Source organism: Mustela erminea, chromosome 4 (assembly GCF_009829155.1).
Source record: "Mustela erminea isolate mMusErm1 chromosome 4, mMusErm1.Pri, whole genome shotgun sequence".
Taxonomy (NCBI): Eukaryota; Metazoa; Chordata; class Mammalia; order Carnivora; family Mustelidae; genus Mustela; species Mustela erminea.
The window spans coordinates 13,793,593-13,811,960 of record NC_045617.1 but is presented as its reverse complement, the minus strand read 5'-3'; the positions used below and the strand labels follow the sequence as shown (position 1 = coordinate 13,811,960).

General features: G+C 37.3%; 1 protein-coding gene and 1 long non-coding RNA gene across 7 annotated transcripts; both read right to left on the bottom strand.

Moving 5' to 3' along the window:
- Positions 1-5,760: 5,760 nt before the first annotated feature.
- MTRF1L (mitochondrial translational release factor 1 like) lies at positions 5,761-18,362 on the bottom strand. Of its 6 annotated transcripts, XM_032338677.1 has the most exons (8): positions 18,034-18,350; positions 12,528-12,607; positions 10,270-10,453; positions 9,611-9,774; positions 8,305-8,422; positions 6,677-6,813; positions 5,844-6,041; positions 5,761-5,799 (listed from the first exon to the last, which is right to left on the bottom strand). In XM_032338677.1, the coding sequence occupies exons 1-8, from the start codon at positions 18,290-18,292 to the stop codon at positions 5,797-5,799; spliced, it is 1,143 nt and encodes a 380-aa protein (XP_032194568.1). In that variant the 5' UTR covers positions 18,293-18,350; the 3' UTR covers positions 5,761-5,796. The 6 variants fall into 6 exon arrangements, with proteins under 6 accessions (XP_032194568.1, XP_032194570.1, XP_032194569.1 ...); XM_032338679.1 differs by lacking the exon at positions 18,034-18,350 and having other exon boundaries at positions 10,270-10,428; positions 12,528-12,604; XM_032338678.1 differs by lacking the exons at positions 5,761-5,799; positions 5,844-6,041; positions 6,677-6,813 and adding an exon at positions 8,071-8,167 and having other exon boundaries at positions 18,034-18,355.
- On the bottom strand, positions 14,760-18,027 carry LOC116588043. Its single transcript, XR_004284758.1, has 2 exons — positions 16,879-18,027; positions 14,760-15,461 (listed from the first exon to the last, which is right to left on the bottom strand). It is a non-coding gene; the product is annotated as an uncharacterized LOC116588043 (long non-coding RNA).
- Positions 18,363-18,368: the final 6 nt, after the last annotated feature.

Sequence of the window (18,368 nt, the reverse complement as noted above, 5' to 3'; positions counted from 1 at the left end):
ATATTGGCTCTTAACTGCTGCTTAAAAGCTATTCTCTGGCAGTTATTTATTTTTTTCAGGAAAAGGCTAAGATACATTATTGGAAAAATTAAGATTATTGTAGCAATAGAAGTTAATACACATAGTTAAGCATAGTTTATTGCATACTAGAATAGTTTTTGAAAGTCTTTTTCAGGGTATTTCAGGGTAATGATTTTAGCTGTTAGAGCTTTAATCAATTAAAAATTTAATTAATCAATTTACTCAAATTTAATTATTATGAAATTTTTTTTAAAGGACTTTTTTTTTTTTTAAGATATTATTTATTTATTTGACCGACAGAGATCACAAGTAGGCAGAGAGGCAGACAGAGAGAGAGGAAAGGAAGCAGACTCTCTGCTGGGCAGAGAGCCCAATGTGGGGCTTGATCCCACAACCCTGGGATCATTACCTGAGCCGAAGGCAAAGGCTTTAACCCACTGAGCCACCCAGGTGCCCCTATTATGAAATATTTTTAATTGGCAACTTGTTCAGTGGAGTGATGACTGTCTCTTAATTTCATTTTTAGTGAGAAACTTGGGCCTATTTTGAATTTTACTAGATGTCAACAGATGTATGTATCTCTTTCTTCCTGCACATCGATATCAGAATTTTTGCATTTTTAGGTGCAAAATGAAGCACAGTAAGAGATGCTCTCTTTTAGCAAATTCTTATTGCAGACCTGCAGCATGCAAGACATCGTGGAGTATTTGGAAATTATTGGGAGATGGTACCTGCCCTTGTGCTTACTATCTGGGACTGCTGTCTGATAGACATAGCAGATGCTCAATAAATAATCTTTGAATAAAAGCATCATGAGCTTGGAAGGAAGCAGCTAAGGGGGATAGCAATAACACAACACTGGAAAAGTCAAATACATCACGTTACATTGGGAATTTTTACAGATCAGAGGAGTTACTTTTATATGCCAGGATAAGGGCCTAATCTGTTGGACAGGGTTTCTTAATTTCAGCACTGTTGACATTTTGGGTCAGATAACGTTTTGTTGCCAGGGGCTGTCCCGTGCATTGTAAGGAGTTTAACAGCATTGTTAACAGCATTGTAGGGAGTTTAACTCCTACTGTCTCCAAACATTGATATGTCCCTCCCAGACTTTGCCAGATGCCTCTAGGGGCAAACCTGTAGATGAAAATCTACAAGCTGTTGAAGATGGCTTTTGAGGGACTTGGGAGGAGGATTGCATGGTGTAAGGAACTTACAGGGGCAAGTTTAAAGGTAAGTGCAGTTATCAGAAAAAATGAATTTGATGTGATGTAAGGGGGGTAGTGAGTAAAATGGGCTGATACAGAATGATGCTGGATATGGATATAGATGTGTTTTGTATGCACACTTACAAGTTGGAATTTTATTTGGAACGTAGGAACCTATTAAGTTGTCGAGTGAAAGGCTGACAAAAAATCTTTAGGAAAATAAATCTGGCAGTTACATGTGTGTAACCTGTATTAGCAGATAGAGAAGATACCTGGAGAGGTCAGGGAGCCATGAAAGTAGTCCTGGAGAGAAATAATTCTAGATGAGTAGTAATAATAGAATCAGTGAGGATTATTAGAATGTTTAAGAGAGTAGGATTTAGCAATAAACTGCGTGTGTGGAAAAGAGAACTTTTTTTTTTTTAAGAGGACATTTTAAATTTGAGAGAGGGAAATTGGTAGTGCCATTAAAGAAATGGAGATTACACAGTGAGAAATGGGTTTTAGAGGAACATGACAAGTTAAATTTTAAGTATAGTGATTGTTTTGTGTACGCTTCTTCAGAATTGCTATTCCAACTGAGTGAGTTTTGATTAACTGCTATTGTAGGCCACTTGCAAATTAAGTTCTGTTTTTTCTGAACATCAGCTTTGTAGACAAATACTTTAGATATAATTGCCTTTTAGACATCTGTTTAGTGCCTATTGTAGCATAATGTTGGGTCCTGAGGAAACAAGAATGAAGAAAACGACTTTTTGTCCATTAATGAGACAATGTGAGAAGTCTGGGAATACATGCTGATTCTATTCCCTGACCCACTCGTTCCCATTTCCTTCTTAGACACAGTCCTGAGACAGGGGTAGACTGAGGTTATTGCCTTGCTGTAATGTTGTCATCTGGTAGGGTAAAGTACTATGGATTACCAAAGAAGGGCAGTTAATTCTGCCCAGGGGTTAAAGTGCCCTTTAGGTTGGAACTCGAAGTCGGCTGAGGTAAGCCAAGTGTCTGTTCTAGGCAGAGAGGGCAGCATAAGCAAAGGCAGATAGGAGCAACAAGGCATGGCTTCTAATGAAGATAACCATATAGATGTATTATTTGTGCAGACAGCTGCAAATTCCATGGCCCTTAAAACGTTAGACTTCTTGTTCCAATAGGCTTCATGCCAGGACTGTGTTGCTCTACTTTTATCTTTCCCTAGGTTCCAAAAGTTACTTTGTTAATCTAGGAATAACTAGATTAGTGAATAAAGTGGAAGCCAATGTCAGTTCACAGACTAGAATCTGCCAATTACTCTGCATGTGTTCATAAAACACCTACTGATACGTATCTTTAACTTACATTGTTAGAATTATGTAGGTACTGTGATGATTTCTAACCAGCTGTGATGTTCTGACGGACGGGAAGTTTAAAAATTGATGAAAAGGTCTTTTCCGACTTCATTAGTTCAGCTCTCATACCTTCCCATGGGGCTGGGAATGAGGGAGTGGAGAGAGGTAAGAGGGGAAATAACTAGACTTTTAATAGCTTATTTACAAATGAAGTCTAACATTTGAGACCCTTCATAATCTCAATCCAACTTTTCTAATTATTAACTATTAGGTCAAGCGAAATTCGGTAATAATATATTGTAATATTTAGTAACATGTAGGTAAGTCCTTTTCATTTAAAAAGGAAACCAAAAGAAACAAACTAGGAGACACAGGGTTGCATGGACCTTTTGCAGAACAGAATATGGTCTAATGAACAGGACTTGCTGTATTTTTAAGTTGTGTAGGTCACCGAAAACCATTTTCATCAAATGTTCTGGTGAAGATAGAGTGCCTTTCATAAGCAGAATGTTACAAGGGAGAGGGATTTTTCTCAAAATAAAATTCTCTGATGGATTTGATAATATTTGGCCAGCTTTAAAATCCCAAGAATAAACTAGCAAGAGAAAATTACTCTGAAAGTTAGCACAAGTTAAGGCTCTAAAGAAAATTTGGTAATTAATACAGGTTGACTTATGAAAAGAAACCCATTAGCCCACAATAAAAGTTTTAAATTTATGTAGTATATATATATATATGCTTACAAAGATTCATTCTACTGTAGATTCCAACAAATAGAAAAAGGCATGCAACTGGGGAAGTTAACTGAATTTCTTGTAATTCTTTAACACTTCAGTCATATAGCCTTAATAATTAAATCATTTTTTCCCCTCTGGGCATCCTACTTGTAACTACTATAAGTTTAACACTTATCTACCAGGTAGAGCTCTTCTTGTAATCGTAGTCCTTTGTGTATCTCACATTTTCAAAAGCTTGAGTCAGTATTTCCAACTTCTCTCACTTCTTTATGGAATAACGGACTTTTCCTACAGTTCTTTTCTTTCTTCCTTTGCCGTCCCCTTCTCTTCACTAGGTAAACCAGTTGACTACTCTTCCTTGTAGTAGTAATTTTCACCCTGGGAGAACAATGGGGTGTCTCCCATTGTTGTGTCTGTAGTAGTTCTTACCCTGGGAGAATAATGGGGTGTCTCCTTCTGATATATCAAGTACAGTACTCAGTGTTCCCGTCAATACCAAGAGGTCCTTTATAGCTGTGCTGCCTCAGTCAGACATTCGCAGGCTTCCTTCCCCTTTAGGCCTTACTTCTCTGGGGTCTGACTTGTCACAAAGGAGCTAATCATAACCAGGAATCCCATGGCAAATAAGAGCCACTAAACTTCTTGTAAATCTTCCGAAGAAAAAGTGCTGATAAAGATCATGCCGATTCAGCTTTAAGCTCACTCTAAACAATAATTCTTTCACAAAGGTGAAGTCATTTGTCTTATCTGTCAACGTATTTTAGAGAATCTTTTTTGTCTCAGCACATCAGTGCCTTCAAAGCTGACTTTAGTGTACATTTCAATGAGGAAAGGGAGTGTGCAAAACTAGCGGAGTCTTAAGCTCTAACTTCCAGTTTGTAGGTGTGTGCTTGAGAACCAAGTTAAATGACACCATAGTAGCCTAATCTGAAATGACCATCAGTGCAATGTCACGAAAAAAAGGGGTGGCAGTTGGAAGGGCTGTTCTAGACTTAAGCAATGTAACCACCAGATTTCATGTGTGATCCTTAGTTGGATCCTGGCCTGAAGTCAATTAAGGTATCTGGGAAGAACTGAGGGCATTTCAGTTGGGTACTTGAAGATATTAGGGAATAACTCTGAATTTTGTTAGTGTGATAGTAAATGGTTAAGGAGAATATCCTTATTTTTAACAATGCAAGTGGAAATATTTTAATGATATTTGTAACTTCTAACACCAAGAAAATACAGAAGCATTGTTGAAATTAGGTAACACATATGGGTGTTTGTGCCAATTACCCAGTTGTTGCCCCTTGGCAACAAATTACCTATCATTGCCCTACTCTGTGATGCTGCAGCTGGACCTGTGTCCTTTGTCAGTAAGGGGTGGTAGGACATGCAGGAGGAAGGGGGTTCTCTTCTGGTTTCTGATGTGGGGGCACAGCTGCCCGGGGTGCTCTTGGACCATGTGTTAACAGGTCCACATTACTCTGGATGTTTCTGTAAGGTGCTTTTGGATGAAATTAACATTTAAATCTATGACCTCTGAGTAAAGCAGAATGCCCTTCATAATATGGATGGCTTCATCCAAACAGCTGAAGGCCTGAAAAAAGACTGGCCTCCCCTGAGTGAGAGAGTTCTCCAAGCAGGTTGCTTTGCGACTGGAACTGCAGCATGAGTTCCCCTGGCTCTCTCCAGCCTGCTTGCTCACATTGCAGATTTTGAACTTGTCAGCCTTCACAAGTTCTATCTGCCAATTCCTTCTAGTAAGTCTCATGTATCCTATTGGTTCTGTTTCTCTCAAGGATCCTAAGATACAAACGGATGCTTAACCCTCCCAACAAGTTTTGCGGACACCCTGGTGGGAGGCTGCTTGCTTACCATTCCAGAGGGTTTGAGGTTTTGTCTGCAAGGCCTGATCCATTTCAACTTGCAGACCAGCTCTGGCCCAGGGAACTGTGCTGTTAAGTGGGCTAGAGCCATGGTCTCTCGAGTAGGTCTGACTCTACCTTTGGGGAGCCCCTTCGAAAGGTGTTCTTCCCTTGGGTTCTCTTTCTCATTCCTAGTATATGAGTTGCTCTTACCTCCTAATAGCTTATCCTTTTACGAGTTAAGAAGTCTTCGTTATCAAAATTATCCCTGTTCAAATTCATGGTATGGTTTCTGCCTCTTAATTGGACTTAGACTAGTACAGTATTTATTATCATATAATTTTATGTTTGAAGTTTTTCATTAAATTTGTGATCATTTATTAAATGTTTTACATAAAATAAAGTACTGTTTTTGTTTGTTTACTTCTCATAGGAAAAGTCCAAAATATATAACCAGAGTCATGTTTGTATTGTATATTTTTTACTAATACACTAAGAGAAGATTTATATAAATTATCTGTCTTAAAAATACACACATTACTTCTGTATGTGTATCTGAGTTAACTCATGTGTTTTTTTAAGAGAATACTAGTACTTAACACACAATGTAATTTGCTATGAATTTTCATAAGCTATAAAAGTCTTTAATAAGTCATAAAGCTATAAAAGTCATAAGCTATAAAAGTTTTTAATAAGTCAGGCTTTTTTGGAAATAATTTCTACTAAAGATTCATAATCAGCATAGTCCTTCAAGGACTGTACAAGTTCATCCAGTAGATACCCCCCTTGCATAAAAGTTTCAAGATCATGAAGTGACTTATTTATTCTGTGATCTGTGACCCGGTTCTGTGGAAAATTATATGTTCTTATTTTCTCTGACCTTCCTTTAGTTCCAACCTATATAAAAAGATATGAGATAGTTAGATTCAGGCAACTAAACTGATAAATTTAACTTACCTGGAAATTAAGCTCTTGATTTATAATTTAAAACACAATGTAAGAACCAAGTTTTAAACATTTTGAATCCTCAAATAACACACGAACATAACAGAAAAACTAAATACTTGCTTTAAAGGCCAACAAATTTATAGCATTTGATCTTCTCTCTGCCATTTCAGGGATATATATATATATATATATGAAATTTCTGTGAATAAATCTTATCATTTTCAGTGATGAGACAGTAGTTCCTTCCCTTAGGAGGAAATTAATAAAGGGCTCTGTAATTATAGAATTAAATACCAAACAGGAAGAAAGTTCAGTTTGCTTTCCAACTTTCTTCCATAATTTTCAAAGTATTAAAAAATGGGGATTCCATATACCTTTTTTTAGTAACTTTGACTGAAAGTCTGAAAAAACAAGCCCTTGAATATAGAAACTAGGGCAGAGATTACAATTACTATAAAACAAATGAAACACCCTAGTTATTTCCTTATTTTAAGAAATACATTGAAACAGTTTTAACATATATAAAAACTGGGTTATCTAAAAATATTTTTATCTTTCAGAGCATCTTCTAAATCCAGTTTTACCTGAATCTTTCTAGCACTGTATCTTTTCCTTGTTTCTTCTTCTAGATACATGCTATACAGTTTTGCACGTAGCTTTTTCATAGCCATCTCTCTGTTTTTCAGTTGAGATCTCTCTTGTTGGCATTCAGAAACAACACCTGAATAGTGTTATGAGAATTATTAAAGAGTTTTAGTAGGAAAATCTTCTTCATTTATTATCAAGGAATACTCTTTTTCTTTCTTTTTCTTCTTCCTTTATGAGGAGAAAAAACAGAACTCTAATAAAAAAGAAGACTATTAACAAATAACTTTTATAGAGTTCTCAGAAAACTGAACATTTAAGCTTAAGCTACATTGTAAAATATATTCACTGAAAGCAGACATATGGAACAATAAGCACTTATCATTTAATATGGATTATTTTCCCATATCCTTAGCTAGCCACCATAATTTTTTCATAGTAATAAGAACAAAAATAAGTTAATCCTACTGAAGATAGTCACTATTCACATTTTTATGAGGATTTTCATCCACTTTTTTTCCTATTCCTATTTACATACTATGTATTACATAGACATCATCTTAAAGTATAACTTGAGGAGTTCCTCATAACCATAAACATAAAAGTCAAAAACCTATCAGTCCAGTCCTATAACCACTGCTGATCCATGAGAATTATGCCTATTTGAGACTGGTCACTGCAAAAGATTCTTGTATTCTTTCTAGGTAACTGAGGTTTGCTATCCATGTGCTTTATCACATGTAAATCACTGCAGTAATGACTGTCAAGCACATTTGGTTCTTCCTGATAGTAGACTTAAGACTTAAACACTTAGATAGGGGCGCCTGGGTGGCTCAGTGGGTTAAAAACTCTGCCTTCGGCTCAGGTCATGATCCCGGGGTCCTGGGATGGAGCCCCACATCGGGCTCTCTGCTCAGCACGGAGCCTGCTTCCATTCCTCTCTCTCTGCCTACTTGTGATCTCTGTCTGTCAAATAAATAAATAAAATCTTTAAAAAAAAGAAACATTTAGATATAGCTCCATTGCCTATCTACAGTCAGAACTGCTGGAAGTTTGTGAGTGGACTTCATGGAGAAGTAGGCCTGGAGTTAAGTGTAGTAATTTGCAGGTGAGCATGTTTCTGGGTAGCGAGTTCAAGTTTTCATTTTCTCAAAGGAGTCCAAGAACTAGTGATGTAGAGCATTTTCTGACAAAGAACCACCCATGACAATGACTTCATTCTGAGGGTTTCCTTTTATTTATTTTTATTATTTTAAGTAGGCTCCACACCAGCCTGGGTATTGAACTCATGACCCTAAGATCAAAACTCAATTGCTCTACCTGACTGAGACAGCCAGGTGCCCTGGATTTTTTTTTTTTTTTTAAATATTTATAAAGTGTACGCTTCAAGAAGCTACCTGGAAGGACTATCCACACCTTTTCTTCATGGTCACCAGTATGGGCTTAGATCCTTCCATCTTCCTGGCTTTGCAGAGTTGCATCTAAGGATTCTAAATAAAGTATTTAATAATAATCCTTAGTAGTATATATTCTGGTAATTAAGGATCTATTACAGTGGAAAATTAGTCAAGTTATTCAGAATCTGATTTCTTTCTTCCAAGTTTTATGTTGCAGGGATAAGGCGTACCTGTTGGAAGATGAACTATCCGGACAGCACTGTCTGTGGTATTTACATGCTGTCCTCCAGCTCCACTGGCTCGCTTAGTATCAATTCGCAAATCTTTGGGGTTAATTACCAGATTAATCTACACACAAGAGGAAATATTAGGATTTAAAAATATCACATGTATATGAATTGTTCAAAGGCAAGAACTCTATCCATTTATAAATAAATACACGTCACATACAGAACTGATAGAAGGTTAAGAAAGTTTAATTTTAAGAATATAAAGTAGTTGGAAGGATACCATTTTTAAAACACCTAAGAGTGGTGGATCAAAATATAATACAAAACAAAAACCCTCCAAATCCTCAAAAACTAGACTTCTCTGTAAATTACCCTCTTCTTACCACATGAACGGAAGAACTTAGTTATATGTTAATATTCGAAATGGGAACATAGGAACTAATAATGTGAGCTTTTTTGGATTCTTTCTGAGTTTAAAAAACAACATAAAAAATGCTAGCTTAAGAACTATGAGAAGGCTTACTTTGTTTAATTTTAAGTAAAGAAGGGCTTAAACATATTTCGAGGCAGAGGAGAGGCACACGGAAACTGGCACAGGACAAAAGCCCTGTATGAACACTGTAACAAGAGATTTACATTTTAGTGTGACTGGGTTATGAAGCAGCAATTCTGTTCAGTAGTTACCCTTATTAAAACAGGATTCTTGCTACTCTGGAAAAATCAGATAAAGCAAAAATCGTTATGAAAGTAATCAGCATTAAGCCCTATTTTAATTATGCCCTAATTTAATTATTTAATAATGTTTCTCCTATAAAGATGATCTCAGGGGGCGCCTGGTGGGCTCAGTGGGTTAAAGCCCCTGCCTTTGGCTCGGGTCATGATCCCAGGGTCCTGGGATTGAGCCCCACGTCGGGCTCTCTGCTCAGCGGGGAGCCTGCTTACCTTCCTCTCTCTGCCTGCCTCTCTGCCTACTTGTGATCTCTGTCTGTCAAATAAATAAATATAATCGTAAAAAAAATAAATAAAGATGTTCACAGAATAGCTCCTTTAAGCTTAGTGGTGAAGAAAAATTAAATAATACAAGATTACATCCTTCCTTTATACATCTTTAATTGTTACCATCTATTGTGAAATTATACTTTTTGGATTGAGGTAAGAGATTTCCCCACAAAAAATATGTGATGAAGGCCAAATGATAAGAAAAGGAATTTAGTACTGAATATCACTTCAGTAAAGTGAGTTATAACTTTGGGGGCAAAGCACTGTGCTGGGCCCAGGATTCCAAGGGGAGATTGTGATGCCTTACCTCGGTCGGTTGGGGTAAGATTGCTACAGTCATGGTGCTAGTATGGATGCGGCCTTGCTTCTCTGTCTTCGGCACTCTTTGTACTCTGTGCACACCTCCTTCAAATTTCATGTGCTTATAGGCTTCTAAACCCCCAATGCTGGCAGATGCATGTCTAAGGCCACCTTGAAAATATTGGGAAAACAGAATTATTATTCTTGCTATTTATAAGCAGTTGGCCATCACTTCCACCATCTTGAATGTATTTAAAAGAGCTATAAAACTATATAAGCATACAGAATGTAAAGCATATTGAAAAACTTTAGCAAGCCCATGAAACTCCGTTTTTTAATACTTAATACCTTGACTGCTAATAACCACTAAACATAAAGCATTTATGGTATTAATGAACTGATTCAACAACACACCTAAAAGACCACTTTTAAAAGACCATTAATCATTCAATAGTGAATAGTGAATGATTAACATTTTATAGGCCACTTCAAAATTGGCATATTTGCATTCAAAATTATTAAGTAAATGATGAGCATAAAATCAGGTAAGCTTCCTTATCAAAAAATTCTAAAGCTTAGTCATGGTCTTTCCAACACTTATCCTAGGACACACGTAGATAAACTAAATCTGAACTATTCCCAAAATGAATTAAACAGTTTACTGACCTATTTCACTTGGAAAATATTCCAGGGTTTCAAAATGCCACCTTTTAAATGCAGCGTATTGCTGATACATATCAAACATCTCTGAAGTAAACAACATTGCCTCCTGACCCCCAACTCCTGCAGTTACCTCCAGGATCAAATCACTTTCATCTGTTTCTTCTGAGGGAACCAAAAGTAAAATAATCTGTAAATACAAAAATATCACCCCTCCTATAATTAGTAATTATTTAAAACTTAAAAAATAAAACTAAATCATTAGATGGAGGATGCTAAATATTCAATTTACTTAAAGTTTCTCTAAGCAAAGAGTACTGCTGATTGATTTTCAACTATCTTGCACATGAAAACCATATAGTAACGTCTAACTTCTATAAAATATTAGTGTAACAGCTATATTACAAATGTTGTAAAATCCAGCTGAAACTTGCAGCACTGCTTTGTTTTGTTTCTTTTTGGTGTGCATGTATAATTTATGTCAGTCTTCTATTCAGTTAATAAGTAAGAGTTTGTTGTGATAGGGCACTATATTGTGTGAAGAATGCAAAGAAGATTGACTCTTATCTTTTTGAAATCTATAGACTAGTACAGCAGAAAAGAAAAAAAAACCTTGAAATTGTATCTTTTTAAGCTTCTTTAATTTGGAAGAGAAATTTGTAATACTGGGACTGAAAAGGCCGTAAGAAATGATGTATGATCTGGCCCACTTCCCTTATTTTCAATGTAAAGGAAAGTGAGGTTAACAGAGACTAAATGACTTGCTAAAGGGAAAAGTGTTGGCAGAGCAGACATGAGAACTCAAATGCTCCTGTCCTGATCATTCCTCCTCCTGCTAGGATGTCTTTCAGCCTTCAGTAAGTACTAATACAGAATAAAAGCTTCTTAGGTTAGGTGAATTGAGTAAGAAAAGCTACCAACATTTTATTGGTCCCTTAATATATGAACAGGTACTCTGCTAAGCATTTTAAATACTTTAATTCTTAAATCAATCCTGGGAAGATAGCATTAACAGATCTACCTAAGATGTGAAAACTAAGTTTAACTAAGCTTAGTTTAGTTGAATAATACAGTTTACCAAAAACATACAACTGGAAAGTGGAAGAACTAGAACTTGAGCCCAGATCTGCCTGAATCTTGAAATATCACACTTCATATTGGTTGGACTTATAGTTGTTACTACTTCTCCATCTCCCTAGACTATGCCAATACAACATGAATATTCAAATCTTGAGTAAATGATTGAATTTATGTTTGTTAATTACTAGTCAATGAACAGAAACCTTTAATACATATGTCTTATTTCACAAAAAAATTAGAAAGTGGGTAGAAGGCAAGTTACATGAGGCTTTACACTTCATAGTAGAAGTGTCTCTGGAATGGGTGGTAAAGACATTAACTTTTGATGAGCCCATATTTGTTTAGATAAAAGACAGAATCTTTAAATTAACCTCCCCCTTTTCTGGGCTCCTTCCTCACCTTGCCATGTCCTTTTACTTATATCCTCAGAGATAACTACTGTAAATCTTTTTTTTTTTTTTTTAAGGATTTTATTTGTCAGAGATTGAGAACACAAGCAGGGGGAGCAGCAGAGGGAGAGGGAGAAGCAGACTTCGCACTAAGCAGGGAGCCCAGTGAGGAACTAGATCCCAGGACTCTGGGATCATGACCCAAGCGGAAGGCAGGCACTTAACTGACTTAGCCACCCAGGTGTCCCACTACTATAAATCTTTAAGCTCTAGTTTCCAGAATGAGCAAAGAGTGGTTCTAATTTAATACAATGATTACTCTTTATCTAATGCCTATAGATTCTGCTAGATGTAAGACTGAAGCACTATAGTTTAGTTCTAAAAGCCCAAGGGCCCACTCTAGGTTTGGCACTCTAATAATGCCAGAGACAAAACAGTGAAGAAATATTCCTGCTGCCAAGGAGCTCACCATATAGCACTGCTTGATAACCTCTTCTACCCATCATCTACCCCCACTCTCACCTCTCTTAAAAAACCTAAAGGTGGGGGAGGGATATAATACTGTTACTTATTTCATTGCTTTTCTGAAAAATCCTATCGATGTAACAGTCACCTTTTTCCCACAGCTCTCCAATCCTTTTGGTATAATAAAAATAGGACCACACGGAATATGCTTTTTCTTGCTTTATTCTAAATACTAATAAGCTACTCGGTTCCTGAGTTGTTTTTATAAACTTCTAATAAAGTTCATTTGAAGTAATAGCACAAATGCTTATTCTTTGCAGGATTCCATACCTTATGCTTCAAGTGAGTTATTTCATTTTGGCAGGAGGATATTTCATTCTCTGCAAGTTTCCTTAAGTCTTCATTTTCATCTGCAAAAATAAAGCAGTAGGTTAAGTTTTCCTTAATGTCAAATTGCCAACAGAATTCAAGGTTGTTATTTTATTATTATTGTAGCTGAAGGAAAAATAAATGTCCAACTTGTCCTTTTAAAAACTGCATTAATTAAAAGTAGCATTTTATGAATTCATTTTTATTAGTAACTTAAACATTTTTCCTGATTACAGAAGTGTAAATAAAATAAAAAAGAATCTACAAAAAAAAGCTATTAAACTATTCTATAATTCTACCTCTATGAAATATTCATATTAACAAATATGCTTTTAGTTTTCCAACTTAGACTATACAGTAATAGAAGGGGAACAGAAAGTTACATCAGTTAAACCACAACTGAATTAAAAAACAAAGTTATTTATTGTCCCTTTAATAAATATTTCATTAATATAAAATAAATATCCACCCAATCATTCAGATTCTGCCTTATGTTCACATATTTACATGAAGTACTCCCTGCCCCACTCGCTTTACTCGCTTACTTCATCTTTGAGTTTTCCTTTTACCTTACAAAATATACCTTCTCATCCCTCTATCCTAGGACAACATGCAACCTACAGAAAGGAGAGAAAAGAAATTTTTTTTAGCTCTTACACATAATTCTCTTTGTTGAGCTCACTTTGGTGAAAGGTCAGACTGTTCCAGAGTATCGGTTTCTATGTCTGTTCATTAATGAAGATCTAACTATGCTGGGAATTAGAGATAATAATATGTAATATGTGCTCTCAAGGCAGGGTTTTAGATAATTTTAGTTTCTTTATATTTTTTAGGGAGAAAAATTCACAAAGAGTAACAAGCTAAAACACTAGGTGATTAAATATTAAAATGGTAGCACACTAAAAGATTGTTTCTGTGTTTATTTTGGGGATGGGCAGAAAACGGAAAGAAGCATTAACAAAAGGTAACAACACAAACAGTGAAATAAGGCATGATGAGAAGTGGTGGGGAGGCAAGAAATTCTGGCAAGAATTTAGCACGGAAGAAATCTGGTGAAATGGCAAATGTGTTGAAGCAGAAAAAGGAAAAATGAATTCTAGTCCTAGTTCAACCACTAAATTCTTTTAGGCCAACATATACAATTTCTCTGAGACTCCATTATCTTGAGAAAAATGAAGGAGCTGGGCTGGTTGAACTCCAAGGTCCCTTTCAGTTCTGAAATGCAGTTCTTCTGTAAGGCTAAGGAGACTGGAATTAAAGTCTACAAGTAATTTTAATTTTAATATGACTTTTTTTTATTAACCCCATATACCCAAAACATTATCATTTCAACATGTACTTTAAAAATATTACAAATTATTTTTTTGTAGGTCTTTGAAATCTGTTATTTTATCCTTATAGTACATCTCAATCCCGACTACATTACAGGTGCTCATCAGCCAAATGTGGCTACTGGCTCTAGAGGGTTTAAACTGAATAGTTATTCGCAGGCAATGGAAATATTCTAGCTCTTTCTCAGTATTATTAATCAACAAGTTTAAGGGTCTTTTTCTCTTCAGCCTTTCAATTACCCACTTGTTGTCACCCCCCGCCCTTTTCCTACCCAAACTTCTGGAGATTAAACACCATGTTTATTACTTCTCTTGTTAATTCTCATTTACTTCTCAAGTTCTTACACTGGATTTCATAATCATATTAATAACACCATTTTTATTAAAATCACCCATGACAAAATTGCCAAATCTAAAGATTTGGCAGTGTGAGCTGAAAAGCTGAAAAGCTGAGCCCTTTTTAAATCAGGCATCAACAATCCCTTACTTGAAATTTTAATTTTTTTTTTTAGCTTCATTTATCTTATTCAAGGTCCCAAAGGTCTGCCTATTCTTTCTTTTTTTTACTCTTTAAATTTTTTTTTAATTAACATATAATGTATTATTAGCTCCAGGGGTACAGGTCTGTGAATCGCCAGGTTTACACACTTTACAGCACTCATCATAGCACAAAGCCTCCCCAATGTCCATAACCCAACTGCCTATTCTTTCTTGATCTTTTATAGCTTCCTCCTCTGCTTGCTCCTCAAATACTATGTATTTGTCTTTGTTAGCATCTTATTTCTATCTCTACAAATTCTTCCTGAGTACTCTCATCTGCTTCAGAACTTTACTTTATCAAGTGTATGCAGAGGTTCTCAAGAATATTCAGATTCTGTTTTTCTTGTATGCCAGTTTTTTTTTTCACCTATATTATGATCTTTATCTGAATGTGCTTAGGGTCCTCCTAGTTAAATATGGCTGCCCATTCAGCATAAAATATCTTTTTCCTAAAATTTACCCAACCTTTATATTCTCATCTTAATTAGTAGTACCACTCACATTCTGAACCCAGAAGCTTAACATTTTTCTTAGAATTCTGGCTGTTCTTCACTCTTTTCTCAGGACATAAGCTGCCAGATCTGTCTTGTTGAGGTCCCTGACTACCACCACCTCTTCCTCAGACTGTTTTAACAGCCTCCTTACTGGCCTGTCAGCCACCTGGGGCCCTGGAGAATAATTCCCAATCCGTTCTCAACACTGAGGCCAACATTAATCTTTAAAAAAAGATGTCACTTCTCTGCTTAAAAACATATGCTAACTCCCCACAGTCTGTAAGAACAAATCCATTTTCTTGGTCAGGAAGGGCTATCATCTGTCTTTCTGGTTTCAAGTTTCTATTACACTGTTGACACCCATACATCCTCCGTGATCCTGCTGTATCCTAATCTTCCAATTTGGTACCTTCTTCTTGCAAGTCACCTCTGCCTTCAGTCTCCTTCTTTTGCACTGTCTGGCAACCTCCTGTGTTCTCTTCAAGATATATTTAAATGCCACCTTTTGCTTTTTATAACATTGCTGTTTACTGCAGAAATTAAAACAATTTATAAATTAAATTAAAACCCACTTATATTTTTACTTCTTAAACATCTCTCTTTTTCACTAGGCTGTGAGCTAAAAAGTAGTTCCATATTATTTTGGTAATTAGTGGTATCTGACATAAACTCAGGAGTTGCTGAATGATATTTTCTATTGTTATATAAAGGTGAGTTGTGTTTTGCCAGTAACAATTTTTTTTTCTTTTTAATTTTTTATTTTTTATAAACATATATTTTTTCCCCCGGGGTACAGGTATGTGAATCACCAGGTTTACACACTTCACAGCACTCACCATCGCACATACCCTCCCCAATGTCCATAACCCCACCCCCCTTTCCCCAACCCCCCTCCCCCCAGCAACCCTCAGTTTGTTTTGTGAGATTAAGAGTCACTTATGGTTTGTCTCCCTCCCAATCCCATCTTGTTTCATTTATTCTTCTCCTACCCCCTTAACCCCCCCTGTTGCCATCTCCACTTCCTCATATCAGGGAGATCATATGATAATTGTCTTTCTCCGATTGACTTATTTTGCTAAGCATGATACCCTCTAGTTCCATCCACGTGGTCGCAAATGGCAAGATTTCATTTCTTTTGATGGCTGCATAGTATTCCATTATGTATATATACCACATCTTCTTGATCCATTCATCTGTTGATGGACATCTAGGTTCTTTGCATAGTTTGGCTATTGTGGACATTGCTGCTATAAACATTCGGGTGCATGTGCCCTTTCAGATCACTACGTTTGTATCTTTAGGGTAAATACCCATTAGTGCAATTGCTGGGTCATAGGGTAGTTCTATTTTCAACATTTTGAGGAACCTCCATGCTGTTTTCCAGAGTGGTTGCACCAGCTTGCATTCCCACCAACAGTGTAGGAGGGTTCCCCTTTCTCCGCATCCTTGCCAGCATCTGTCATTTCCTGACTTAATTTTAGCCATTCTGACTGGTGTGAGGTGATATCGCATTGTGGTTTTAATTTGTATTTCCCTGATGCCGAGTGATATGGAGCACTTTTTCATGTGTCTGTTGGCCATCTGGATGTCTTCTTTGCAGAAATGCCTGTTCATATCCTCTGCCCATTTCTTGACTGGATTATTTGTTCTTTGGGTGTTGAATCTGCTAAGCTCTTTATAGATTTTGGACACTAGCCCTTTATCTGATATGTCCTTTGCAAATATCTTCTCCCATTCTTGCCAGTAACAATTTTCTAACATTCTCTTCTCTACAGCTTGATTTTTAATATATTTAAACCTTAGATCCATTTGATTTTTAAGCTTGGCTTAACCTATGAAACCAATTTAATTTTCCCCCAGAAGTATTTTTTCCCCATATGGTTAATTAATCCCCCCCACGCCAATTGGGGGGCATCTACTTTTTCTCTTAAATCACTTAACTCTCACCTAGACTATTGCATTAATCTTGTTTTCCATGGCATCTGCAATCTCGTTTCAGGCTGGCTTGGGAACTACCACAAATCAAGCAAGAAAGCCATTTCTGTCATTCACTCCCGCAGTCTAAAAGCTTCCTCTGGCTCCCTTCTGCCAACAGGATAAAATCAACCTTTTTAGATTAGTATTTCACACCCCCACCCTTATAAAATGTCTCAACCTGCCACTGTCCATAACCTCTCCCTTTCCCTGGTTAACAAAGAGTACAGTGATTAAAAGCCCAAGATTTGGAGTGAGTCCAATCCAAACTCCTTTCCTTAGAAGCTGTTTAGCCTGAGCAGTTATTTTAGGTTTATGCCTCATGTTCCTCTTCTGATGCATGAGGCTAATAGTACCTACTTCATAGTTTGATATGTCAACTGGATGAGTTAATACTTAAAAATATTTAAGCAAAGCCTAGAGTACGGTAAAAGATCAGTAAAGTTTGAACTATTCTGAATATCCTCTAAGAAGGGATCTTTATGTTTGCACCAGGCCTTCCCAACAAGTTCTCCTTGCTTTCCCTAGGGGTCTGTTCAGGTACTGTTCTCACTTTCAGCTGTAGTATTAACTTTCTCTCCCTGAATACACTGTGACCCTCTCTAGAGCCATGCTAGCCAAAGTGCGGTCCATGAGAGCTTGTACAAATGCAGAAGTTTAGGACCCATCCATGTTTAAATGCACACTAAATCACTAAGGAAACTTGTTAAAAACGCCAATTTCTAGGTCTCAGATTCTGAGTCCAAAGTCTGGCTTTAGCATGCACCTCTCTTGGCCCTGTCGCAGGTGGTCTCTACCACTCTTGGAGAAACACTGCTCTCAAGCCCATAACAGCTTGTCCTTGGTGAGCTTAAGATCATCCACCAGAGAGCAATCAATACACTAACATTCTGTAAAAGGGGGCAAAGCATTGTGCCAAGGGAGCATAAGGGCTCGAACACGAAAGATTGGGATGAGAATGCACACAACCATACCTTGACCTATGATCCAAACCAAACCGGGTTGCAACCGAGTAAACAACTTCTAACTAAGGGAGGTGTGAACACCTGACCGGCGGCATAGTAGGAAAAGCAAATAAAGAGTCAAGAATCTGCTTTGAATCCCGTTTCCCCCGGGCCCGACCCTCACCGTGTAGCAAGTGCTCGGTCTCCTGCAGCTCCCGCTCCTTCTCGCTCAGCAGTTTGGCCGTCGCCAGCAGCTCAGACCCCCTGACCTGCAACTGGGCTTCAGACCCTGCCTGGCGCTCCAGAAAGGTCCGCAAGGGCCCGCCGCGGGCGAACAGCTCCTCCAGCGGCAGGCTACCGCAGTTGAGGTGCCGGCGGGCCGGGCTGACAATCTTGCGGGCCCACAAACACCGAGCAGCACCCCGCAGGAGCTGGGGCCGCATAGCTAAACTGCAAACACCTCTCCCAACCAGAGCCGGAAGTTCCGTACAGCGAATCTCGCGACACCGCGCGGAGTTT

Coding starts and splice junctions, on each gene's coding strand:
- MTRF1L (XM_032338677.1), bottom strand. CDS start 18,292: ATGCGGCCCCAGCTCCTGCGGGGTGCTGCTCGGTGTTTGTGGGCCCGC. Junction 12,608..18,033: donor GACCGAGCACTTGCTACACG/GTGAGGGTCGGG, acceptor TTATTTTTGCAG/ATGAAAATGAAGACTTAAGG. Junction 6,814..8,304: donor GATAGTTCATCTTCCAACAG/GTACGCCTTATC, acceptor AACACTATTCAG/GTGTTGTTTCTGAATGCCAA.